Raw genomic sequence first — 25,999 nt, 5'->3', positions numbered from 1 at the left:
CACTTTACCGGGGTACCCTAATATTTGATTAAGAAGTAGTGTGTAGGGCTCCTTCCCTCTGTTTAGGCTAAGGATCTGACTCAATGCCTTTTTCTGTCAGCAAGTTGTGACAGTTGCCAGATAGGCCCAATTCTTCCCTGGTCCCAAATACAGTGACTAAGTAACTCCATAGCAGGGTTGTCCATTTACCCATGGCCAGCTGAGGCTGATGACAACACCAGCTGGCCCCACGGGAAAGAATCCCCCCTCCTAGTTTGCCCATAGCCGTGCCAGGCTGCAACTGCCGCCACTGCCGAAATGGTAAGCGGTTTTGTGTTCCTTTCTAATAATGAATGAACAAGTCATCAACTAAAAGCAGCTAAGTCAAAACACCAATTTTAGTTCCTCGATGAGATGAAGCTGGCTGAAATCCAGATATTTTAGTTTAAACAGTTACTGCATCAGAGTGATGAATGATTAACCTCTGCAAAAACTATAAATCATCAAATCTGTAATTTACTGCCTAACCTTATAAAAACCTCAGACACACTCTCCTGCAGAATCCACTCCTGCTTAAGCTTTTAATATTCTCTCTGTACTGTATTGATCTGCTTCACCGTGGTTTAATTAAACTAAGTGAATTATATTATTAAGGTATAATTATTTCAGAAGAGTCTTTAGAATACAATAACATAATGGATTGGAAAACCATTTTACGAAGTGACATATATGCTTCAGATTATTGTGTGCATTCTTTGAGACATTGAGGGTATTATCAGGCATAGGCAACCTTCGGCTCTCCAGATATTTTGGACTACAACTCCCATGATCCCTAGCTAACAGGACCAGTGGTCAGGGATGATGGGAATTGTAGTCCAAAACATCTGGAGGGCTGAAGGTTGCCGTTGCCTGAAATAGATGGTCAATAACAACAACTGCCTAATAACAACAACTAAAAATCCTCCGCATTCCTAAGTTACGTAGGTTGCTGAAAAAGAAGGTTGGCAGGAAAACCAGTAGTGGATTCTTGTGTGAAAGGAATTGTAAGCTTCATTCAGATAATGATCACAAATTCCTAGGCTGGGTATGAGTTCAGAGGCACCATGTTTTTTAATTCTTAGCATATGTCTTCCCACCCAACTACCATTTTGTACTGGGCTCTGGCTGGTGGATCTAAAATATTAAGCATACCCCACAATTTCCATCCTGCCAGGTGAGTAATTTGTAGCAGTCAATACCAATAGTAGCCTCACTGGCTTTGAAAGGCATAGGAGGTGAGCTTCCGTGGGACTGATCAATAATACTATGTGTGTTTTACTATGCCACGGGTATTTATAATGTCACTGTCTTGAACAGAAAACACTTTCATCAAAGATTTACCTTATAATGCTAATTAAGAGATGGAAGGATATAGTTGCAAGGAAAGTGTTCGGCTCTCCTCTCCTGCCAACAATTCTCTGCGGCAAATTGCTTCCTCCTGATCAGTTTTGATCCAGTATTTATTCACCTGATCTCCAAGATCAGAACTAAGCCAGTATGAGGGGGTGGGGTCATTTGCAGAGTAGTGGGCAGATGATGGAAACAATTCCCATTGTTTTCAAAGTTCTCAGAAATTTTCCAGCACCCAAGCTTTAGTTCTGTTAGATTTTCTGAAACTGGAGATTAAATCAATACAATATTTTCATGCTAAATGTTTTCCTCTTGCATATTTTCTCCATCTTTGCAGGAATTTGCTGCACTTACAAAAGAGCTAAATGCATGCAGGGAACAACTACTGGAAAAAGAAGAAGAAATTTCTGAACTGAAAGCTGAAAGGAATAACACAAGAGTAAGTATAAAAACAATCAGTTATGCGTGTTTTGCACAACAATGTATCAGATAATTTTAGCACTGCTTTTTATCTTATAGAATTCTATGAGAATTGTGAAAATACATTCTGTGCCTGGGTGGGGGAATCTGTAGTTCTCCAGATGTTGATGGACCAGAACTCCCATTCCTGACTATTGACATGCTGAGTGCAGCTGATGGAAGTTAGAATCCAACAATATCTGCAGAGCCACCAGTTCACCAGTGTCATTCTTTTGTAATAGCCTTTTGATAGTTCAAGTGGTTTGTTTGGAAATTCATATCTTGAGTTCTATTTTCCACCTGCTCTTTGGGGAGTAGTTTAAAAGTAGACATTCACTGATCAGATTTGGGTTCATTTAGCATTTATTAACTTTCTGGATTTCTCCCAGTCTGGCTTTTGATCAAAGTGTGAAATTGAACAGTGGCTAGCACCAAAAAGATTGACAGGGAAAATCTGGCTTCTAATCAGTTGATTTTTCAAAACCTTTTCATGGTCAATGTTGTTACTGGAATATAAAGCATCATTCTAACAGTGTGTGGACTGGTGAACATTCCTGGGATAATTTTTGAGCAGTTCTGACTGTTCAGAGCAGTGATATACCAAAGAGTGCCAATGTATGGAGGAGTCTTCCTTACAGAATTCCTATCTCCCTACCTTTCTGATCAATGTTTATTCTGAACCAGTTTATATATGGAATTTTGGAGTTAGTGTTATAAGCATGATGAAACCTGGTCATGTGTTTGATGTTTCTTCCAACCCATGTACTACCACTTTCACAGTGATCTTTGGGAATGGATAAATATATGTATGGAAAGAAAAGGATCTCTGATGCCTTCATCCACTAGGCAGAAGTTGCATTTGGTAAAGCAAGTACAGGTACCACTTTGTAGAAGTTGGGATCCACAGGAAAAGGCATATCTTTGGCAGCTTCTTCATTTAAGAGCTGTATTGTCTAGTACCCCCTTACTGGTTTTCCCAATTGTGATGTATGGAAGTGAGAGCTGGACCACAAAGAAGGCTTATCGCCTGGAGAATTGATGCTTTTGAATTGTGGTGCTGGAGGAGACTCTTGAGAGTCCCATGGACTGCAAGAAGATCAAGCCTATCCATTCTGAAGGAAATCAGCCCTGAGTGCTCACTGGAAGGACAGATCCTGAAGCTGAGGCTCCAATACTTTCACCATCTCATGAGAAGAGAGGACTCTCTGGAAAAAATTCTGATGTTGGGTAAGATTGAGGGCACAAGGAGAAGGGCACGACAGAGGACGAGATGGTTGGACAGTGTTACAGAAGCGACCAACATGAATTTGACGAAACTGCGAGAGGCAGTGGAAGACAGGAGTGCCTGGTGTGCTCTGGTCCGAAGAGTCGGACACAACTTAAAAAATCATTAAAAAAACATTAAAAAATCTGCTATTCTATTAAAAAGCAAAACATACCATGCCATGTTCTGCAGTGAGAGAGATGCAAATATAGACATATTGGTTGCCAATAGACAACAGAACCCACACATAATTTGTTTTAAAGAAAACATAGCAAGAAAATGACTACATTGCCCTCTCACTTTTGGCAATACAAATGTTTTTGAACAATCTTTTTAAAGGGGGGGTTTCAACTCTAAATGAATGTGCAATTAATAAGAAAAAGAATTACTGTGTGCTTTTATTAATGGGCAGTCTTTTAAAAAAGCACAATTAAAAATTTAAGTAGTGCTTTATGATTTCACTGAATAAGGAGATCATTCCACCTTACAGCCATCTTACAAATTAAAAGCAGAAGCCTGCTGTATAAGTAAAATATGTCACAGCCATTATTTCATACCTGGAAGATAGGCTAGGAAGCTGCTTTATACCAAGTCAGACCATTGGTCCATTTCACTCAGTACTGTCTACAATGATTGGCTGAAGTTGACCCAAGCCTTGGGCTGATTAAACAATCTATGGCCTTAAATGTTTATGACAGGTGCTGTGTTTTGCTGCTGCTGTTATGTATTTTGTGTTTTTATACTGCAAACTGTCCTGTGATCTTTGGATGAACGGCAAAATATAAATTAAATAAATAAAAATAGTCAGGTTCAGATTTTAAAAATAATAAAATGACAGTAAATAACCCTAAATATATGTAACTTGCCTTTTCCTATGCAAGACTAGAAAGACAGACTAGAATTAAGAATACACAAAGAAACATCATGCTGCTACATCCCAGTTAAGGGATTGTTATAATAGTTGCTTGTTCACTGCCTTTGTTCAACATGATGTCTAATTTAAATATTACAGTTCCCAGGTGATGGCTGCCGAAAAGTCCTTACGCAAAAGTTTCTTACCCCTTGTAGCAGTGCAAATGTATGCAGCATCCCCATACTGTTTCTAAAGATATGCACTGTTGACACAGAAATGCTGTATGTGTTCAGCACAACACACACGGCAAGAAGGTTTAAAGTGTTAAACATTATACAAAAAAATTGTTTGGGGCAGCTTTAACGATACAGACCTTTGTTGGCAAGGTGATGTTTCTGCTTTTTAAGATGCTGTCCAGGTTTGTCATCGCTTTTCTCCCAAGAAGCAGGCGTCTTTTAATTTCATGACTGCTGTCACCGTCTGCAGTGATCATGGAGCCCAAGAAAGTAAAATCTCTCACTGCCTTCCCCTTCTATTTGCCAGGAGGTGATGGGACCAGTGGCCATGATCTTCGTTTTTTTGATGTTGAGCTTCAAACCATATGTTGCGCTCTCCTCTTTCACCCTCATTAAGAGGTTCTTTAATTCCTCCTCACTTTCTGCAATCAATGTTGTGTCATCTGTTTATCTGAGGTTGTTAATATTGGGTGTAATGGAGCAACATATATTATGCCAGTAGAGAAAAACTCTCTATAGTTGCTTAAGATAAATATGCACCCTGGCACAGATGTTTAACTGTCAGGAGCTGCTCACTTTCATAGGCCTTAAATTCTGTATGTATTTGTTAAATGTTTGAACAGACATGCAAGGGGAAGTGCAGGGAAGTGAATGGAGTGGGAGGTTGAGGTTTGGATCCCTGCTGAGTCACGGAAGCTGACTCTGGGCTGGGTCGTATTTCTTACAGCATTGTTCTGAGATAGGAATTGTGAAGCCACTCAAAAATGTTGACAGACATAATTATCCCTTGACTCCACATTTTCATTTATGCAGTGGAGTGTTTTGTTTTCTACAACATAGCAACCCTGCAGTGAAAAGTCTTTATTTTGACCTCGGTGTATGCATCTATAGCTGCACTTAATTTTTTTGTGGTATGGGAAAAGTAAAGGATCCATTATTCACTTCTTGGAGTTAGTTCAGCGTAACACTAGGATGTGCTGTGCTTGCTATAAAATAGCATAAATGAGTGGGGCAATGTTAAAGTACTGTTGTGAGTTGTGGGGCAGGGGGCGGAGGGGGGAGAGTAGGCTGTTTGCTGAGACTCTTCTAACCCCTGGATCCAGCAGGTATTAAAATATAAGCCAGGCCTAGCTTCCTGGTGAGGTGATAGCCTAGGTAATGGGCCATTTAAAAAACAAAGGAAATGGGTCTGTGCCAGGTGAAACTGGGTGGGCTTCCTCTCTCAACTGACTGGTAGTTACAATTCTCAACCCTTGCCATTTCTTTTTATGAGGTGAGCTAGACTGGGAAGCTAGAGAGAGTCAGAGCTTGATTTCTGTTTGAATCCAAGGCTGCGGCTATGGGGGAAGCAATAGGAGCAAACTGAAATCCAGGAAAAGCCTGAATTGCCGTTTGTTGCGCTTCAGCTTTAAAGAGTAGGTTTTCACGGGGAAAGCTCTAGGGCAGCGGTTCTCAACCTGTGGGTCCCCAGATATTGTTGGACTAAACTCCCATCATACTTGAGCTCTGGCCTTGCTAGCTAGGGGTGATGGGAATTGCAGTTCAGCAACATCTGGGGACCAACAGGTTGAGAACGGCTGCTCTAGGGCAACAAAAAGAGCTCTCAGACATGGAGCTTTTCAGTATCGGCCTGTGCCTGGAAAAAGCAAAGCAAAAAGTGTGGATAAGCCCTCTCTTTATTCACCTCTCCTCAAGTCTATTCCTGCAGCCATGAATGTGGGAAATACATTCCAAATGGTTATTATAGGGAGCTTGTTACATGAGTGCTGGCATTGGATACAACCCCTTTTGATCAAATACAGAAACTCAAAATGTTAATGAAAAAGTTTGTTTGTTTGTTGCATATCTGTTCAGGTTTTGAAATGCAGTTGTGCAACTAATTTCAGCATCGGTTACATACTGGACTGTGATTTGTTTCTTTAATTTGATGGTTTAAGTAGTTCCATTTAACAATATTTCAGTGTCCTAAAACATCTTAGTTTGGACTCAACAAAGGTGAGTGGAACAATTTGCCATCTTGGAAAATTTGCATGAGAGTTCAGTAGATATTAATCACATTTATACTTTATTCCCCTTTACGTTCTCTGCAATAATATCATGGAAAACTGCCAAACAGAGTCACCATAAACCTTCAAGTGCGGTGAAACCTGCCTGTGTCATTATCATTTTGAACTAGAATTATGGTGCTGGTGACCTTCAGGTGAAAATGAGCTAGCTAACTTTATATATATATATATTGAATCCAATAGCTGTTACTGGAACATTTGGAGTGCCTTGTTTCAAGACATGAAAGGTCGCTGAGAATGACAGTGGTGAAACGGCAAGCACAGTCCCCCTCAGGAGTCTCCAGTGAAGTCGAGGTTCTGAAAGCACTGAAATCGTTGTTTGAACACCACAAGGCTTTAGATGAGAAGGTAAAGTATGGGGAATCAGCTTACTGACTCAGCATATATTTCTTAAGCTTTGTCATGGATACCTACACTAGACTAGTTCCCTCATCCTCATTTCATATGTAGCATAATAGTATTTCCAGGGTGCCATTTTGTATTCTTCCAAGGTCCCGACAGAGACACCAGGCCTCACACCCTGAATGGTGGTGGTGATTTCCATGGGACTTATGCAGGGCCATGGGCCATTCCAGGATGTAAAACCCAGTCCATTCAGGCTAGTAGCATACTGTAAGTTGTTTATGTTCCCTTTTAGGACCAAAGAGGCAGAGAGAGATGGTGGAGGGGAGATGGAGATGGAGAGAAAATCTCTGGTGCTGTCCCCAAAGCAGGCATCAAGTTATCAAGCTGCATTTACCCATCCAAGTTGAACTAAATATTCTCACTACATTTAAAGCACATTTATACTACTTCAACAGTCATGGCTTCCCCTAAAGACCCAGGGAACTACAGTTTACAACTCACAGACTTATAATTCCCAGTACCCCTTACAAACCACAATTCCCATAATTCTTTGTGAGAAGTTACGTACTTTAAATGTATGGTGTGGGTGTGACTGCCTGATCCAAAAATGTGCAGTCATTTCAAACAGTTTAAAAACCTATCTGTTATGTACTGAGTTGAATAGGATCCAAACTGCAGCAGTCTGATTGGTCCTAGAACAATAGGATTCAGAATGCAGCAGTCAGATTGGTCCTAGAACAATGCAGCAATATGATTGGTTGGCAGGAACCACCCAATCATGCTCCAGATAGAAGTGAATCCACAACCTGATTGGCTTACAGTAGAATTCCGGAATTAGCCAATCATGTGCAGCCCATTGTGTAAATAATGTATATAAAGCAGATACCTTGAGGGGACTTTCATTCATTCCTCCTCACCACTATGAGCTGAATAAAGAGCATGAAATCACTTTGCGACTCTGAGTATATTTCACTGGCGACGAAGGTGGGATCCCGCTGAGCTGACTGCCACACACAGCACCGCAGCACCGCCACCTGCCGCACCGCTGCCTCGCACCGTGTATCCAGGCTTCAGCTCCGGGACACAAGGAACTCAGAATGGCAACCGACAGCAGCTTCTCGCCGTTCAACCCAGCATCTGGAGACTGGGAAGCGTATGCCTCCCGTTTCACCTTCCTCCTAGAAGCCAAAGGGGTCACCGATGAAGAAGACGCCAAGAAGAGGGCGATATTCTTCAGCGTCTGCGGAGAGGAGACGTTTGAAATCGCCCGGGCTCTCCTTGCACCCGAAGACGTCGCTACTGTTCCATACAAAACAATAATGGAACAGCTGAAGGGGCACTTTTCGCCACAGCCCTCTGTGGTGGCTCGTCGAAATGCCTTCTATGCAAAGCGGCAAGCCCCTGGGGAAACCATAACTGGGTTTGTGACCTCTCTCCGCCAAGCTGCCCGGTTCTGCAACTTCTCAGAGCTGGAGAACATGCTTCGTGACCGCCTCGTCGGTGGCCTGAAGGATGAGAAGCTGCAACGACGCCTCTACGCTAAGAAGGACCTAACGTTCCAGGTCGCTCTGGAGGAGGCCCTGGCAACGGAAGCTGCCGAGAGGTCGACGCAAGAGGCACGGCCGAGCCAGCCGTCCCAACCGAGGGTCCACCACGAAGACCTCACCGACGACTCAGGATCCAACAGGGAGGAGGTGCACCGAGTACAGCAGCGCACTCAAGCAGCCCACATACCACAGCTGCCTCGACGAGAAGCAGGGAACTGCGCAAGCTGTGGAGACAGTCACGAGAGGAGGACCTGCCGTTTCCGCAACGCAGAGTGCAGGCAGTGCAGAAAATTGGGACACATCGCCCGGGTGTGTCGAGCTCGGCCCACCCGACGCCAGGCATCAGATGACCAATCCAAGAGCCCCAGGTCCCGGGGCCCAACACACCAAGGCAACTCGACGGAGCTCACGGACTTCCAGGTATACCAGTTGCCCCACCCCAACGTAGAGAAAATTTATGTAGAGGTACAGATAGAGGGGGCCCCATGCCGCATGGAGCTTGACACGGGTTCAACTCTATCCATAATCTCGGCAAGGACCTTAAGGAAACTGTGTCCTACTGGGGGTCCCAAACTCAGGCCGGCCCCATTCACCCTCCGGGACTTCCAGAAACGTAAGGTCCCCACAATGGGGGTGGGGACCTTCAGGGTGCAATACCGAGGGCGGACGCGGCAACTGGACTTGCTTGTGGTCAAGGGCCCCTACATTAGCTTACTGGGATTGGCATGGTTTGGACCACTGGGGCTAGCCGTCACCGGGGTGAACCACACGAGCTTACAAGTGGACGTGGACGCCATATGCAAGGAATTTCCGGGGGTTTTTGATGGGAAATTGGGACAGTATACGGGCCCCCCCATTGCTCTACAGCTTGACCCCGCAGTACGACCAGTCAGGCTCAAGGCCCGCCGGGTCCCGTTCGCCCTGAAACCCCGTATAGACGAGGAATTGGACCGACTCGTGGAGCAAGGCGTGCTGGAGCCGGTGCCTAATGCCCCCTGGGAAACCCCAATCGTCACACCCGTCAAGCCGAATGGTTCGGTCCGCATCTGCGCAGACTACAAATGTACCATAAACAAGGCCCTCACGGCCCATGCATACCCAGTGCCAGTGGTCAGCCATGTCCTTGCCACCCTGGCTGGGTCGAAAATTTTTGGCAAGCTGGACTTGGCCCAAGCATATCAACAACTGCCAGTAGATGAGGCCACAGCAGAGGCACAGACGATTGTGACGCACAGAGGAGCGTTCAGGGTAAAGCGGCTGCAATTCGGTGTCAGCGTGGCACCAGGCATATTCCAGAATCTAATGGACTCTCTCCTTAAAGGGATTCCTGGCGTCACCCCCTTCTTCGATGATGTGTTGATTGCCGGGCCCACACCAGAGGAGTTTGAGGACCGCCTCCGCACCGTTCTGCACCGTTTCCAGACGGCGGGTCTCAAGGTGAAGCGGGAAAAATGTCTACTAGGAGTGCCTCAGGTGGACTTTCTGGGATTTATGGTGGACGCAGAAGGGGTCCACCCGACTGGGGACAAGGTACGGGCCATTTGTGATGCCCCAGCGCCCAAGAACAAGACTGAACTTCAGGCCTTCTTGGGACTATTGAACTTTTACCATTCCTTCCTTCCCCACAAGGCGGCGGTAGCGGAGCCCCTACACAGACTCCTGGACAAGCGGGCCCCTTGGGTGTGGGGCCAGCGCCAGGAGGCCGCATTCCAGGCAGTCAAGGACTTGCTTGTCTCAAACTCGGTCTTGGCACACTTCGACGAGAGGCTGCCGGTGGTGCTAGCATGCGACGCCTCACCCTATGGCATTGGCGCTGTCCTGGGACACCAACTCCCGGATGGAAGAGAGGTACCGGTGGCATACTTTTCCCAGACACTCAACGCAACCGAGCGGAACTACTCGCAAATCGACAAGGAGGGTCTGGCAATCGTGAAGGGAGTAAAAAAATTCCATGATTTCTTGTACGGGCGGCCCTTCACCGTGGTGACTGACCACAAGCCCTTGCTTGGCTTGTTTGCCTCCGAAAAGCAGACCCCCCAAGTGCTGTCTCCTCGTGTCCTCAGGTGGTCAATTTTCCTTGCCAGCTACCAGTATGCACTGATTCACCGCCCTGGGAAGGCGATGGGCCATGCGGACGCCCTCAGCAGGCTACCACTACCGGAAACAGGCCCCGACCCAGCACCTGCACAAGAGGTTATGAGCCTGGAGCTGCTTCCCGACCGCCCCATTCAGGCACAAGAAGTTGCACACCATTCCAAGAAAGATAGGGTCATCTCCCGCGTCCTGGACTGGGTGTGGAGGGGATGGCCCAGCAGCAGCCCCGGGCCAGAATTCGCCGGCTACACAACCCGCAAACATGAACTGTCGGCCCACAAGGGGTGCCTGTTATGGGGAAGCAGGGTCGTTGTTCCCCAGCCCCTCCGCAAAAGGGTCCTCACAGCCCTACACGAGACACACCCAGGGGTAGTAAGAATGAAGGCCCTTGCCAGGAGTTATGTGTGGTGGCCGGGGATCGACGGAGAGATAGAGGCCTGGGTCAAACACTGCCAGGCCTGCCAAGAATCCCGCCCAGATCCCCCAAGGGCCCCAGTCCAGTCCTGGGAGTCCGCCCGAGCACCATGGTCACGCCTGCATGTGGACTTCGCTGGCCCCTTTCAGGGGAAAACATTCTTCATAGTGGTGGACTCCTACACCAAATGGCTGGAAGTCGCACTGGTACCGTCCACTTCTACGTCCGCAGCCATCCGGGTACTACGCAGGCTGTTTGCAACCCACGGGCTCCCTGACACTCTCGTCTCAGACAACGGGACTGCATTTACGTCAGGAGAATTCCAAACCTTCACAGCGCAGAACGCCATCCGCCACATCCGTTCGGCGCCATTCCACCCTGCCACCAATGGCCAAGCAGAACGCATGGTGCGGACCACCAAGGACACCCTTCGCCGCATGACGCAAGGGGATTGGGAGTACCGCCTTGCCACATTCCTCCTAGCACAACACAGCACCCCCAGCTCAACGACTGGCCGGAGCCCCGCTGAACTACTAATGGGTCGGCGCCTTGCAATCAGATTGGACCGCCTTCACCCCGATAGAGCTCAGGATGAGGTAGTGGTGGGGGAAGGCAGGAACCCCCGGACCTTCGAGGCCCAGGACCCAGTGTACGCAAAGAATTTTGGGGCAGGCCCAGCATGGGTACCCGCCACAGTCACCAGGGTCACTGGTCCCGTGTCGTACGAGGTGCTAACGGATGGGGGGCAATGCTGGCGCCGCCACTGCGACCAGATACGGCGACGATTCCCGGGAGAAAACCAGGAGGAGGAAAGGTCAGAGGAGTCCCAAGGGAACAGAGGGGCAGTGAGGCCCATAGAGCAGGAGGGGCCAGCAGGAGAGGCAGAATCAGTAAATACAGAGAGGACCCGCGAAGCCAAAAGGACACCGGAACCAGAACCACGACTGAGCGAGCCGGTTGCACCAGACCAGACAGGCCCATCACAGCCAGCATCCTTGGAACATGAGCCAGAACCTGAACCCCGGACCAGGGAACACCCCAGGCCGCAACGCACACGTAGGCCACCGGCGTACCTCGAGGACTATGAATGCGACCTCCCGGGCAGGACTGGAACTTAGAGGGGAGGGGTGTTATGTACTGAGTTGAATAGGATCCAAACTGCAGCAGTCTGATTGGTCCTAGAACAATAGGATTCAGAATGCAGCAGTCAGATTGGTCCTAGAACAATGCAGCAATATGATTGGTTGGCAGGAACCACCCAATCATGCTCCAGATAGAAGTGAATCCACAACCTGATTGGCTTACAGTAGAATTCCGGAATTAGCCAATCATGTGCAGCCCATTGTGTAAATAATGTATATAAAGCAGATACCTTGAGGGGACTTTCATTCATTCCTCCTCACCACTATGAGCTGAATAAAGAGCATGAAATCACTTTGCGACTCTGAGTATATTTCACTATCAGTCAACTGTATGGGAGGAAAGGAGGTGAGAGAGGAGGAGTTTAAACCAATCCTTGTTCCCCTTCCCAAGCAACTGATCAGCATAATGTGACCTCCCTGCCAATTTAGATACAGTGACTGAACTGGAGGCCCCTCGACTGACTTCAGGTCCAGTGTTGGACCATTTCGATCGGATACTCCCTACTGATGTGGATAGATTCCTCCAAGTTGGTAGACCCACCACCTGCCTCCTTGTTTTTTTTTAAATAAATTTTTATTAGAGTTTTACAAAAAAGAAAAGTAAAGATTTACAGAATAAAAAAGAAACCACAGATAGAGATAAACAATAAAAAAAGAAGACACAAAAAATACAAAAATTCACACGAAAAACAGCTAATTAAAAAAGAAGTTAAAAAAGTAAAACAAATCCATTTTTCTCAATATCCTCAAATTCATATGCTTGTATCCTTGACCTCCTCACACCTCCCCCCTTTTGTATTCCCATTTACATACTTGGTTCAGCAAATTCTTACCCTTTTTCAATTATCTTAACTTTGTGTCATAACATATTATAACTCAATATTTTCAACCATTTATCAATACATTTTTTACATAATCTTATTAACTTTTGTTGCTAATTACCACTTATTGCCAATCCAAGCATAATTTTAACATTCATTAATTTTACAGTATTTCCGAAGATAGTCTTTAAATTTCTTCCAGTCTTCTTCCACCAACTCTTCTCCCAGGTCTCAGATTCTGCCAGTCATTACCACCTGCCTCCTTGATCCGTGCCCGTCTTGGCTGATTAGGGAGCGTCCAGATGTTGCGCGGACCGCCCTGGTTGAAATTATCAATTTGTCCCTTGACACGGGGACATTCCCAGGGGAACTGAAGGAAGCAGTGGTGTGTCCACTCTTAAAGAAAACTTCATTAGATCCCTTAGACCTATCCAATTACCGCCCAGTTTCAAATCTTCCATACCTGGGTAAGGTAATTGAGAGAGCGGTTGCTGTACAGCTTGGTAGGTTTCTGGAGGAAACATCGGCATTAGATCCGTTTCAGTCCAGTTTCCGTCCTGGTTTTGGGACGGAGACGGCTCTGGTTGCCCTAACAGATGACCTCCGTAGACAACTGGATCGAGGCGGGTCAGGACTGCTGATCCTTTTAGATTTGTCAGCAGCCTTTGACATGGTCGATCATGATCTTCTGGACCACCACCTTGCAGACGTGGGGATACAGGGCATAGCCCGTAACTGGCTGTGCTCTTTTATCTCTGGTCGGGGACAGAGGGTGGCACTAGGGAGGGAAATGTCGTCGCGCCACTCCTTGGTGTGTGGAGTGCCGCAGGGCGCAATTCTCTCCCCGATGCTTTTTAACATCTTTATGCGCCCCCTTGCCCAGATTATCCGGAGCTTTGGGCTGGGCTGTCACCAATATGCTGATGACACTCAGCTCTATCTGCTGATGGATGGCCACACCGACTCGGCCCTGAACACACTGACCAGATGCTTGGAAGCTGTGGCTGGATGGTTTCGTGGGAGCCGATTGAAACTAAATCCTTCAAAGACAGAGGTCCTATGGCTAGGTCGGGATGGCATGGGGATGAGGGACCAACTCCCTTCTCTTGCGGGGGCCCAATTAGTGCCATTGCCTTCTGTTAAGAGTTTGGGTGTAATCCTTGATGCCTCCCTTTCCATGGAGGCGCAAGTTACAGCAACAGCCAAGGCGACATTTTTCCACCTTCGCCGCATCAAGCAGTTGGTCCCTTATCTTTCCCGCCCCGACCTGGCCACAGTGATCCATGCGACGGTCACCTCCAGGCTTGACTACTGTAATTCGCTCTACGTGGGGCTGCCCTTGAAGCTGTCCCAGAAACTCCAGCGGGTACAGAATGCTGCAGCGAGGCTCTTCACGGGGTCTCTGCCATGGAAGCATATTCACCCAGTGCTTTTCAAGCTGCACTGGCTCCCGGTGGAGTACAGGGTCAGATTTAAGGTGCTGCTTTTGACCTTTAAAGCCCTTCACGGCCTAGGACCCTCGTACCTACGGGACCGCCTCTCCTGGTATGCCCCACGGAGAGCCTCAAGGTCCATAAATAACAACACCCTAGTGGTCCCAGGCCCTAAGGAAGTTAGATTGGCCTCAACCAGAGCCAGGGCCTTTTCAACTCTGGCTCCGGCCTGGTGGAACGCTCTGCCTCATGAGACCAGGGCCCTGCAGGATCTGATTTCTTTCTGCAGGGCCTGTAAGACAGAGTTGTTCCGCCTGGCCTTTGGCTTGGAGCCAATTTGATTCCCTCCCTCCCTCTCTTTCTTTTTTCTTTTCCTTCTCCTCCTGCGATGAGGCTACATTTTAATATTTTAATGTTCCATTATTTTAATGTTGTAGTTTATTTTTGTTTTTAAGTTGTAATCATTCATCTTGTTTTTATTATTGCTTGTAAGCCGCTCTGAGCCCGGCCTTGGCTGGGGAGGGCGGGGTATAAATAAATTATTATTATTATTATTATTATTATTATTATTATTATTATTATTATTATATTTTAATATGAATACAGGGGTACCTAGGCTTGCCATACGTCAGGAAAATTCCTGACATATCCTGGTTTTCTGGTGTAAAAATGGCATTGGAGGAATTTTGCCAAATCGGCAAAATGTCAGGGGAAGCCCAGTTACAGAATATGGTAATGCGATGGAAAAAGCAGCAGAAACAGCTCCAAAACCTTAAAGTCACTATTTTGGGGAAAGGTTTCCCCAAAGAAGCTCAACAATCTTGGTGGTTTCCTAAGAAAATCTCAACAACTTTGTGGGTGTCAGGAATGTTATTGTCTCTTATTTCCACTATGAGAATAACAGTCTCAGTTCCCCAACATTGCTTAAAGATGTCTGTTCTTCCTCCTGTATTCATTAACTGTGTAATAGCCTGTCTTATATTGAGTTAAAAGCCAAGACAGTGTTCATGAAAAATAAAATTGTCTTGCAGTACGTTGTCAACAGTTTGAGAGAATACCACCAGCAGCTGCAAGTGTGTGAATTGGCAGATTGTGCCTTCATGGTGCCTGAGAGGGTTCACGCCTATGTGTTGATATGAATATGCACTAGAATTGATGCATCTGACATCCACTCAGAGATTTAAATTTTAAACACCATGGGGAACCCCTAAACAATGGTATCTCACACTAACAAAATTGTAAAATAAAAATAAAAATGGGATAGTGATTTATCAGGAGCAGGTACCAGGCAGCAGGAAGGGGCAGCTATGATAAATAAGGAAAGTCAAGGCATATGGGTCCCTTGTCTAGGGCCCTAGAAGCTGGCTTGTGTAGAGTTGTCTGTTTGTAGGGAACTATATTACCTTTAGGAAGAAATCCCACAGAGATTCATTACAGTCTAAATAGGGCAGTGCATATTGTGCCTGAATCATGATCGCACCATATTTTGACATGCTCCTTCTAGGTGACGTGAAAATCATTTACTGTGCTTTTTTATCTGAAATGAAGCTTTGCAATTTAGCTGTGCATAGTAAGAGATGAGTAACTGAGGCCAATGCTATGCAAACACATTTAAACAATATTTTAAATGTCCCTGGAAGTTTTTGGGTTTTCTGCTGAACTTAAACGTTGTAGCTGGGACTTACATAATGGAGCATTACTAGCAGTAGTCTTTGGAGATTAGTATGGTTTATAGACTAATTTCACTTTCCAGTACTTGAGACTGATAAAAAAAACAAACCATTAGGGAAGTGGTGACGCCTTATTTTCTTAAACTACTTTAATTAATGAGAAATGAACTTGAACTTTCTGCAAGCAATTAATCAGAAACATCCTACGTATTGTACATTTTGTATTTTAAACTCAGAATTGAAATTGAAGGATTTTCTCTGGCGGTTTGAGTGACACCAGGTATGTTACGAAGCAAGTGGTAAGCGTTGAATCTGCACTAAGGTGATTGCCTGCTTATTTCTGAGTGATTCACCAGACCTTCTGAACTGCTACAAACCTTCCAAAAGTGGATTGAATGCTGGCGCGTTGAATTATTGATCATAAATCCATCCGGCCCATGGAATCAGTCTGAGTGCAACATGCAGCAACAATGTAACCACAACTTCACTTGCAGATTCAGCACTCTCCAATTGCCCAGTAAGCCATGTCCCAACCAATTAATGGGATATGTCTGAAGGTTCATTGGTTATTCCCCCCTACCCAACCCAATTGAGATTTGGGGATCTGGGTATGTGGTGATGTTTCTTACATCACTGGTCAAGTTAACCATAGGCCATTATACAACAAAGGCTTCTAAAGCAGACTTGTTCGGAATCTTGAAAGTTAAAAACAGTGGTAGCTTGGTTCTCAAACTTAATCCATTCTGGAAGTCCATTCCAAAACCAAAGTGTTCTAAAACCAAGGCACGCTTTTCCATAGAAAGTAATGCAAAATGGGCTAATCCATTCCAGACTTTTAAAAACAACCCCAAAACAGCAATTTAACATGAATTTTACTATCTAACAAGACCATTGATCCATAAAATGAAAGCAATAAATAATGTACTGCAGTCACACAATCAATCAGTAGTTGAACTGGGTTCCACACAGTCACAAAAAAGAGCCACAAAAATGCAAAATAAATAGCAAAAACAGACAGACCTCAGCGTAACACTCAAAACAGAGCATGTTTTACTTTCAAAAAAAGTTTGCAAACCAGAACACTTACCTCTGGGCTTGCAGTGTTTGGGTTCCGAGTTGTTTGAGTACCAAGGCATTTGAGAACCAAGATACCACTGTATAGCAAATGGATGGACTCAGTTAATTTATGTGTGGGTGCAGCAGCTTCATATGGAGAAACTACCCAAGTCTCGCTAGGGCCCTTTCTTCCCCAGTTCCTTTTAGCCATAAAAACTGCATGGCAATACACCCAAGCCACACAATGGGGTATATGTGCCTTAAGTGCTCCCATCTATTTATTATTTCAAGTTCTAGAGCACAAATAATTTGAATGGTACAATTTTCTTCTTCTTCTAGGTAAGGGAACGACTGAGGGTTTCTTTAGAAAGAGTCTCAGCACTTGAGGAGGAACTAGCAGCTGCTAACCAGGAGGTAAATACAGAACTTTTCTCTTTCTTGTATGATGTAACTTTTTAATCACATTGTTTTGTGGATTAACATTAGATTTACAACCTGTGTAGATACTGCTTTGGTTCTATTCTGAAAATTTAGGCAATCCTGCTACTTTTAAAGGGGTATGATTTTTGTTTTTTGTTTTTTTTCTGGGGAGGGGGTTACCTTAAGCTGTTAGAAACCCATAGCATCGAAGATAGCAGGAAAGTTTAAAAAACGAATTGTGATACTTACGTTACTATTGAAGAGCATGGGTTTATACAGCTCCCTTTTCAATACATTTACTGCAAAACTCACTGTCTTCAGTCACAGGGTGGTGGGGTGAGCTTCCTCCCTTCCCTCCATCAGCACCACCATACAGAATAACATCTTAGGACATTAAATTCGATGCTCATTTTTTGTCACAATCATGCAGTTTCTCCCTCCTATTTTTGAAGATGGGAAGAGTCATTTGAGCTGGACCTCCAGCCGTTGCAGAGTGTTCAGTTCACACTGCTATCTACATGGTAGCAGTGAGGGAGCAAGTTTGCTACTCCACTCTGTGAGCAGGGATGCTGTCCCAGCAAATGTATGAACAAGAGCACTGCTCCGTTCCTGCTGTTTGCAAAGTGGTCCTTTTACTGAAGTGTTTAAAAATTGTTTCTTTACTTGATTCCATGAGTACATACATTACGTCCTCTAACAGTGAACTCAGGTGCTATGTACCAATAAAAACTGAGCCAAAAATGGGGATACTGAGAAATAAGAGGAAGGTCTCTGCCGGCTTGGGAGAATATTGAGGTTTGGAGAAGCACAACAAAGCATTTATTAAATAAATCAAGGGGGCAAAACACAACCTAATGAGAACTGAGCATGTTCAGTAGCTGCAGAATGTTGAGTATCAGGTGAAGAAAAGTGGAGAACAGAGGAGTGAGGAAAGTGGAAGGCTTCCTCTGAAGGAATAGTTGGAAAGGAGCACTCCTATTAAGAGGAAGGAGACACTGCAATATTCTGTTGAGAATCCCAGTTGTGTCTCCAGTCTAAGGAGTATTCCTGCCTAAGGTTCCAGCTAGCCATTCATTATATCTGGGCATTGCTCCTATTGTTCTCAGAGAGTTACTAATTGTTTAACCAAGGGAGGAATCCAGGCACAACAGAAATGAAGAGGCAAGAGTGGGGGGGAGCTACAAAAATTGCTGCTTACCAGTTTTACTATTTTTATCTTCCTCCACACCTGCAGTGTACTGATGATTTGAAATATATGTTAAAACAGTACCCTGCTGAGTATCCAATGTTTGAAGTCTATTCTGGCAAAGCTACTTGGTCTGCCCTTTTTTGTGTGCAGCTGAATATTTTTTCTTCACAAAACCTTGATCCCTCATAACTGCCTCGGTGTATTTCTTAGCGTGGGATTTTCATTTCACCTTCCTGGATCATAATTACAGATTATATGTCACCAGTTTTTGTTAACAATAGGTATTGCAATAGTACTAGCAAGGAGCACAGACTTTATTAGTGCATTTTAAAAAATAATAATATAGTACTAAATATCTAAATACCTTCTACAGATCACAAGATTTGAGAGATTTGAGTCCTAACTAGGATATTTATGTAGAGGCAGAAAATAATAACAACCCTCCCCCTTCAGTCCAGTTTAAAATTAATCCCGAAAAGCCTGATTGACTACCTGGACATGCAGGGAATGTTCAGAAATTAACCTATCTCTCCCCACAAAATTTCAGTCTGGCTATTTAGGCCCCTTTTTGTCATGACCCCAGAGTCCAGCAGAGCAAGACTCTGAGTAAGAGGCTGCAGAGTCTCCAGCTAAGGAGCAAGACCAGGTCCAAGCTTCTAAGTCTCCTGCTGGAGATCAGGAGGCAACTAATCCTGTTACATATCATCTTTGGACATCCCAGAATGATCAAAATGAGCCCCCAGGAAAACGGGCACAGTTCCCTGAGGAACCTAGTGCCTCCCACTGTTCCTCACTGGATCAGCAATGCCAGGGATGTGCCAGGATGGAGGCTATGGAATTGAGGAGTCTTCATTTTCACTCCAGAATGTTGGCCATTTAAGGCTCTAAAGCAGCGATTATCAACCTGTGGGTCCCCAGATGTTGTTGGACTACAACTCCCATCATCCCTGAACTCTGGCCTTACTAGCTAGGGGTGATGGGAGTTGTAGTCCAACAACATCTGGGGACCCACAGGTTGAGAAAGGCTGCTCTAAAGTAATCCACAAGATAGTGGACCCTGAGAAGAAAGAGCCTGGGGGCAGGTTCTCAAAAAGATTCAAACTGCTCTCAAGCTTCATCAGGGCAAGTTACTCACTCAGAGCTATCCATGGTCCTGCAACGTCTGACCTGCCTTTCCATCTTCTCCAAGGAATCTGGCATCAGACCTGAATGTAACACATTTGTACAAACTAAACTATGTTACTGGGCACTGGTAAGAGCACACTACATCTTCCCAGTGCAATGTGGGTCCTCCTTGCCATCCGTTGCTCATTAGTTTGTCTGTTTATTGTTTATTATTTATTTATCTGCCTTCGTAGCTCAGTCACTAGAGCATGAGACTCTTGGGGTTGTGTGTTCAAGCCCATGTTGGAGAGAGTATTCCTGCATTTCAGAGGATTGGACTAGATGATACTTGTGGTCCCTTCCAACTCTACAACTCTATGATTCTATGACTATTATACGCTGCCTACTAAGTGAAGTTTTTGAAGTAGTTTCCAGTATGTTGAAAATACAGCACCAGAAGTTAATTCCTTAACAGCCCAGAGGCCCCGCACCGGGCTGCTGTTGATGTTTCTCGCAAGTCTCCTCCATCCTCCAATGTTCTAGCTACTGCTCTGCAGCTGAATCTCCTTGCCTGGAATTAGTCCCAGATGTTAGTCCCTCACAAGTCAGATGTTAGCCAGGGTTTCTTCATTGGGCTGCTGCTAATGTCTATGTGTCAGTGGGTGGTTTTGCTCTAAACCACTGAGCCTCTTGGGCTTGCCGATCAGAAGGTCAGCAGTTCGAATCCCCATGATGGGGTGAGTTTCCATTGCTCTGTCAAAGCTCCTGCCAACCTAGCAGTTCGAAAGCATGCCAGTGCAAGTAGATAAATGGGTATCACTGCGGCGGGAAGGTAAACAGCATTTCCGTGTGCTCTGGCTTCCATTACAGTGTTCCATTGCACCAGTAATGGTTTAGTCATGCTGGCCACGTGACCCAGAAAACTGTCTGTGGACAAACACCGGCTCCCTCGGCCTGAAAGCGAGATGAGCGCCACACCTCATAGTCGCCTCTGACTGGACTTAACGTCCAGGGGTAGGGGAGATAGTGTGAAAAAATGCTTGTAGCTGCTTCTCTTTGTGGGCAACTTATTCAGGGTGGCTGGGCACTGTGGGGACTTCTTGGCATATATGTCAGGGAGAAACATTTGAGGAATCTGAGGGATGAGAAAATCCAAAGTTTTAGTAAGGCACTTGCATTTATTGGGATGTGGGGAAGTCCTGTTCATCTCCACTTAAATACTTACTTTCCTTAAGTGTCACATACATTATATATAAACCACTTTGAGGCTTCATTACAATCAACTGGCATATAAATGTTTGCAAAGCTAGCTTTTCACTTTCAAAGCAAGATGATATTCAGGCACGCTTCTTCCTCTTCCATACAAATCCACCCACTCTTCTCATCAGCATTGCCTACATGGCATTATGCAGATGCTGACAGCAATGCTAATTGTGGTTACTTTTTACCTGGTTTTGTAAATCAATTTCAGCCCTGGGTAAAAGTATCTGTGCTGTGGTGCAGCTGGCAATTGTGTAGAATAAGTGGTTTTCACTGAGATTTCGTTCCACGGTTCTTCTAGGAAGAGTGTGCTAAAACTCTATCTGAGATGGAATCCTTTGTTTTTAAAGAGTTGAAGTGGAGAGAAAGAAACCCATTTTGGGTAGAAAGGTGCTTTATAGCATCCTTTCCCCTAAGAAGAGGATGAAAAAGGCTTTGTGGTTGCTGAAAGCAGCATCCCAAACCAGTTTTTGAAACTCTGAAAGGCCTTTTCTTCTGCCTTTTGTTCCCTTAAAGTGCAACTTGCACTAGTGATAAATGCCATATAAAGCCATCCTTACTGCAACGTCTCGTCTTCCTGTGGCTGAAAATATTTTGATTGCCTTTTCACAACACAGATGCCATATATGTGCTATTAAACGAATAACAGATCGAAGAAGTAGACCCCCTGCTGTTGAGAATGGGAAATCTTGAGTGCTTCAGCATTCAAGCCATCTCTTCAGCTTTAACCTCAGCATTTAACCTAAGGTGTCCTCCCCCCACACACATAATATTAAAGTAGTTTGTGGGGAATTTCTGCATGTTGGTTAACAGAATCAGAATTTTAAAAGGTTCTCTTGCTTTAGCTTCCTATCACATTGAAGCAGCACACATTAAACTGCAGGTTCTCATTAACACTGCATTCATTTGCATTGCAATTATGAAGGCAATGGAGGAAGCAGTTCAAACTTGTTTGCAAAGCTTGAAATGGGAAGGGGGTCACAAATTTGACAAATACGGTATGTAAAGAAATAAACTTCACTGAACTTGGCATGTTCCATCACTGACTAAGAAAGTAGGCATTTACAATTTTCCGGCAAGATGGTGCAGCCACAGCCTGTATACCATTGAGTTGCGATGCAATCTGTCTGAGAAAATATTATACAGTAATATCTCCACAAACGTCCACCCTGTTGACCGTCCATTTCGGCGAATGTCCGCTGCAAACCTGGAAGTACCGGAACGGGTTACTTCCATGTTTGCTGCTTGTGCATGCGCAGAAGCGCAAACCGCTCAGTGCATGTGCGCAGAGCGGCACTTCGTTGAGTGTCCCTTTCATCAAGCGTCCCTTTTGTTGAGTGTCCGGGGCTCCAGAACGGATCCCGGACTCAAAACAAGGTACCACTGTACATGTTGCTTTTGCATCAAGTGTGGCATGTGGCCATTTCAGCATCGTATCAGCCTATCATTATGACCATAAGCTATCATTTGGCAAGTTGCCTCTCAACCAAAGAACAAAGGCAAGATATGTTCTATTCTGGCCCCAAGGTTGCCACCATAAATGGCATCCGATGGCAATTTCCAACCTAAAATATATAGAACATCTTATTGATATAAAAATCTTAGGTTTCAGTTCTGATCAATTTTCTTGAAAATCCAGTTGTCTTTGCACACATATTTAATAACAATAATGAATAATAATTTTATTATTTGTACCCTGTCCATCTGACTGGGCTGCCCTGACCACTCTGGGCAGCTTCCAGCATATACAGAAACATAATAAAACATCAAACATTAAAAACTTCCCTATACAGGGCTGCCTTCAGATGTCTTCTAAAAGTCAGGTGGTTTTTTATTTCCTTGACATCTGAAGGTAGGGCGTTCCACAGGGTGGGTGGCATTACCAAGGAGGCCCTCTGCCTGGTCCCCTGTAACCTCACTTCTCGCAGTGAGGGAACCACCAGAAGGCCCTCAGAGGTGCATCCTCAGTGTCTGGCCTGAACAACGGAGATGGAGATGCTCCTTCAGGTATACAAGGCCAAGGGTGTTTAAATGTAAGATATCCCTGTTAGATACATGTTATATGTAAGATATCCCTGTTAGATACAAACAAAAGTAGGCTATTCATCTAAATAAAAATAATGTATATTTGTTTAGATTTTAAAACCCCACCAATTCTAAATATATATCTTTTAAACTGAATGTGTAAGCAGGCACCCTATTTTAAGTGAGAAAGTGGTGACTAATCAGATTAGAAATGAATGAAACCACACTAGGAGCTGGAGAATTATTGTTATTATTCAGAAGGCTTGAGTATAATTTGTACCTGGAACTCAGGAGCAGAAATTGAGCAAGCAGGCTGTATCTTAAATGCCAAATATAATTTATTTGCATTTATTCTGTCTTCATTGTAGTCTTTGCTTACAGAATCATAACATTTTATCTTACTTAGCTTATATCCAAGCACAACGTCACACTATGCTTTGTGCCGTGAATTTTGCATTGCAGTTCTCCAGTGAAGTCAGTTGTACCAAAATGCGTATACATGCATAAAGTGTGCATATAAATGCATATATTAGTGGAAATAATATGCAGAAGCACATTATGCATACAAACTGCATCCAAGCAAGTGTGTAGTAAGATAAATTTGCACTAAAATGCTGGTGAATTTTAATGAAGACTTTAAAAATAAAAGATGACAAACTGTTTTGGAAACATGGGGAACCAAACTTAAAATTGGGGGGGGGGATGAGAAACTGAGAGAAATCAAAATGGACAGATTTTCTTATCCCCAATTGTGACGTGTGAATGTGGTCATTTTGCATTGTTTGCTTAATACATGGTGGTCACAAAGCTGGCAAAATCTACATTTTTACATAAGCTTATCTTCCAAAGACAAAGGGGATCCTTCTCATTCCAGCTTCCTCTCAAGATTTTGTTTGACTAGTATAGAATTGAACATACGTGGATAGATGCTTTCTCAATTATCTGTCTCTTCAAGGCTTTAGATGCAGGATGGAGGTCTGACACAAGATATTTTATTTAGCATTAGCATCTGTGTAGAAGAAATCTGTTCCTAAGAAGGAAGCCTGATTTTGAATACTGTTTACTTCAGTGAAACAAATATAGTTTCCCACTAGATTTTTAATAGGATGTGGAACATCTGTTTGTAAATGTTAAAGTTGTTACAGTTTGTCAGGAAAACAAGCTTGAGTGATTAAAGGTTAAGAGAATTTGGTGCGGGAGGTGAGAATGAAACCATTGACAGGAAATGTTCTGTTATGCTAGAGTACCATGCCAGGGCTTTCCTGGGGGGGGGGGCGTGTCCTGCTTCAGGCTGCACATAGATGAGAGCAGCAAGACATCAACAGGGGCAATCTAAGATGTAAAGTCAAGTAGAAGTCAATAATAATAATAATAATAATAATAATAATAATAATAATAATAATATTTCATTTATACCCCACCCATCTGGCTGGGTCACCCAAGCCACTGTGGGCAGCTTCCAAGACATAAAAACATAATAAAACATTAAAATAAAACATTAATAGTAACAATCTGTCCAGTATAAAAGTCACGATAACTTTAAAATAACATATCAAACAAAGCAACATTCAACAATCCATCCGAATCTAATAGTAAACAGTAAAATTAAACATCAGCAAATAATATAATTAAACAGTTCAACCACAATAAAGAATTACCAAATATAATCAATAAAAGTAACAACAAATCACAATGCATAAAATACACAAAACACACAAAACCATGTAAAACAGTAGGGGCCAAACTTGGTCCTCCAGCTGTTTTTGGAATCTGAAAAGGGAAAGTCAGATTGCCAGTTTCCCTGAGGGCCCTGGGCACTTAACACAGGGTATTCCTCTAAGAGCTCTAGGTCAGCCTTGACCCAGAATACCTGAAGGAGCGTCTCCACCCCCATCATTCTGCCTGGACAGTGAGGTTCAGCTTCAAGGGCCTTCTGGTGGTTCCCTCACTGTGAGAAGTGAAGTTACAGGGAACCAGGCAGAGGGCCTTCTTGGTAGTGGTGCCCACCCTGTGGAACACTCTCCCATCAGATGTCAAGGAAATAAACAACTATCTGACTTTTAGAAGACACCTGAAGGCAGCCCTGTTTAGGGAAGCTTTTAATATTTGCTGAATCCTTGTATTTTAATATTCTGCTGGAATTATTATTATTAATATTATTATTATCCTCCAAAGAATAGCCTTCCAACCGGGGGCATGACTGGGAGATGTGGGGCCCCATTGGCTTCATCCCCTCCCTGACGCCTTCTCTTCATGAGGATGGTACACCCAATTTTTTTGTTCTGCCACTGAAATTTAGCAGTAGCAGTGCCAGCAATGCCTCATGTTCTAGGAAGGGAGGTGATGGCGAGCCTCACTGGGTGGGCAGGAAGTGGCAGGGCTGTTGGTTGTGGCTGCAGGTGCCTAGCACAGTCCCTCCCCCCACCCCCTGCAAAGAACCCACAGGGCATAGTGTGGCTGCCACTATTTGCTTTTCCTAGAGACACCATTTTGCAGAGCAAATACTTGTACTTTTGGTTTTCCTTTAAATAAGAAGAAAAGCATATTTTTGCCACAAGAAAAAAAGAACTGCAAATTAACAGGAGAGACGAGATAAGGTGTTTTCAAATGTTATACACACCTGACAAACCTTCTCTGAAAATAGACCTTGACCTCTTTACATTTTTACTATACTGTTAATTAAATTAAGCCCTTTTAGTACATCCTAGACAAGTGATTGAATTGGAAGCAAATTCCAATCAAGATAATTAGACCGGCATAATTTAATCCGTTTTGCTGACTGATGTTTTTAAATGCAAGGAACATTAAGGAAAAAAACAGCATTGGATTTACCTTGGATAAGAAGCCGATCTATATCATTGCCATGTCTGTTTTTAATAATCAACCACCACTGCATGTAATTTCTTTTATTTATTTCTGTTCCATAAAGTAAATGCATAATGCATAATGCAGAGACTGAAATCTTTATTATAATGAAAGAGGAAAGACCTTGGTTTGGGGAATAGGCTTTTTCTCTTCCATCCAGCTCATTGGGGGTCACAATCACTAATCTTTACTCTGTCCCCTGTTCCCCCTGACCTCAGGTGTAAAGCAGATGGGTGTGGCTTGTCCATAACAGCTTCGTGGGCTAAATGGACTGGCCCAGAGTTTCCTCACCCTGTGTTAACAGCATTATATTTTCTTTCCATTTCCCTCCATTTTTGCATTTTGATTGTTTCTTTTATTTTTTGGC

The 25,999-nt window shown here is 44.2% G+C and overlaps 1 protein-coding gene across 10 annotated transcripts in view; it reads left to right on the top strand.

The window, feature by feature from the left end:
- Nucleotides 1–25,999, top strand: part of PPFIA2 (PTPRF interacting protein alpha 2) — a 273,126-nt gene that overhangs the window by 167,702 nt on the left and 79,425 nt on the right. For all 10 annotated transcript variants that reach the window (XM_083573299.1, XM_083573302.1, XM_083573298.1 and 7 more), the window contains 3 exons: nucleotides 1,706–1,807; nucleotides 6,430–6,594; nucleotides 17,109–17,183. In XM_083573299.1, coding sequence (XP_083429425.1) covers nucleotides 1,706–1,807; nucleotides 6,430–6,594; nucleotides 17,109–17,183 — 342 coding nt within the window. The remainder of the gene's footprint in view (nucleotides 1–1,705; nucleotides 1,808–6,429; nucleotides 6,595–17,108; nucleotides 17,184–25,999) is intronic.

The sequence above is a fragment of the Podarcis filfolensis genome (assembly GCF_964270895.1).
Source record: "Podarcis filfolensis genome assembly, chromosome: 10".
In the NCBI taxonomy this organism is placed as follows: domain Eukaryota; kingdom Metazoa; phylum Chordata; class Lepidosauria; order Squamata; family Lacertidae; genus Podarcis; species Podarcis filfolensis.
Note: the sequence above shows the minus strand (reverse complement) of the source record. Positions and strands in the feature narration are given on the sequence as shown.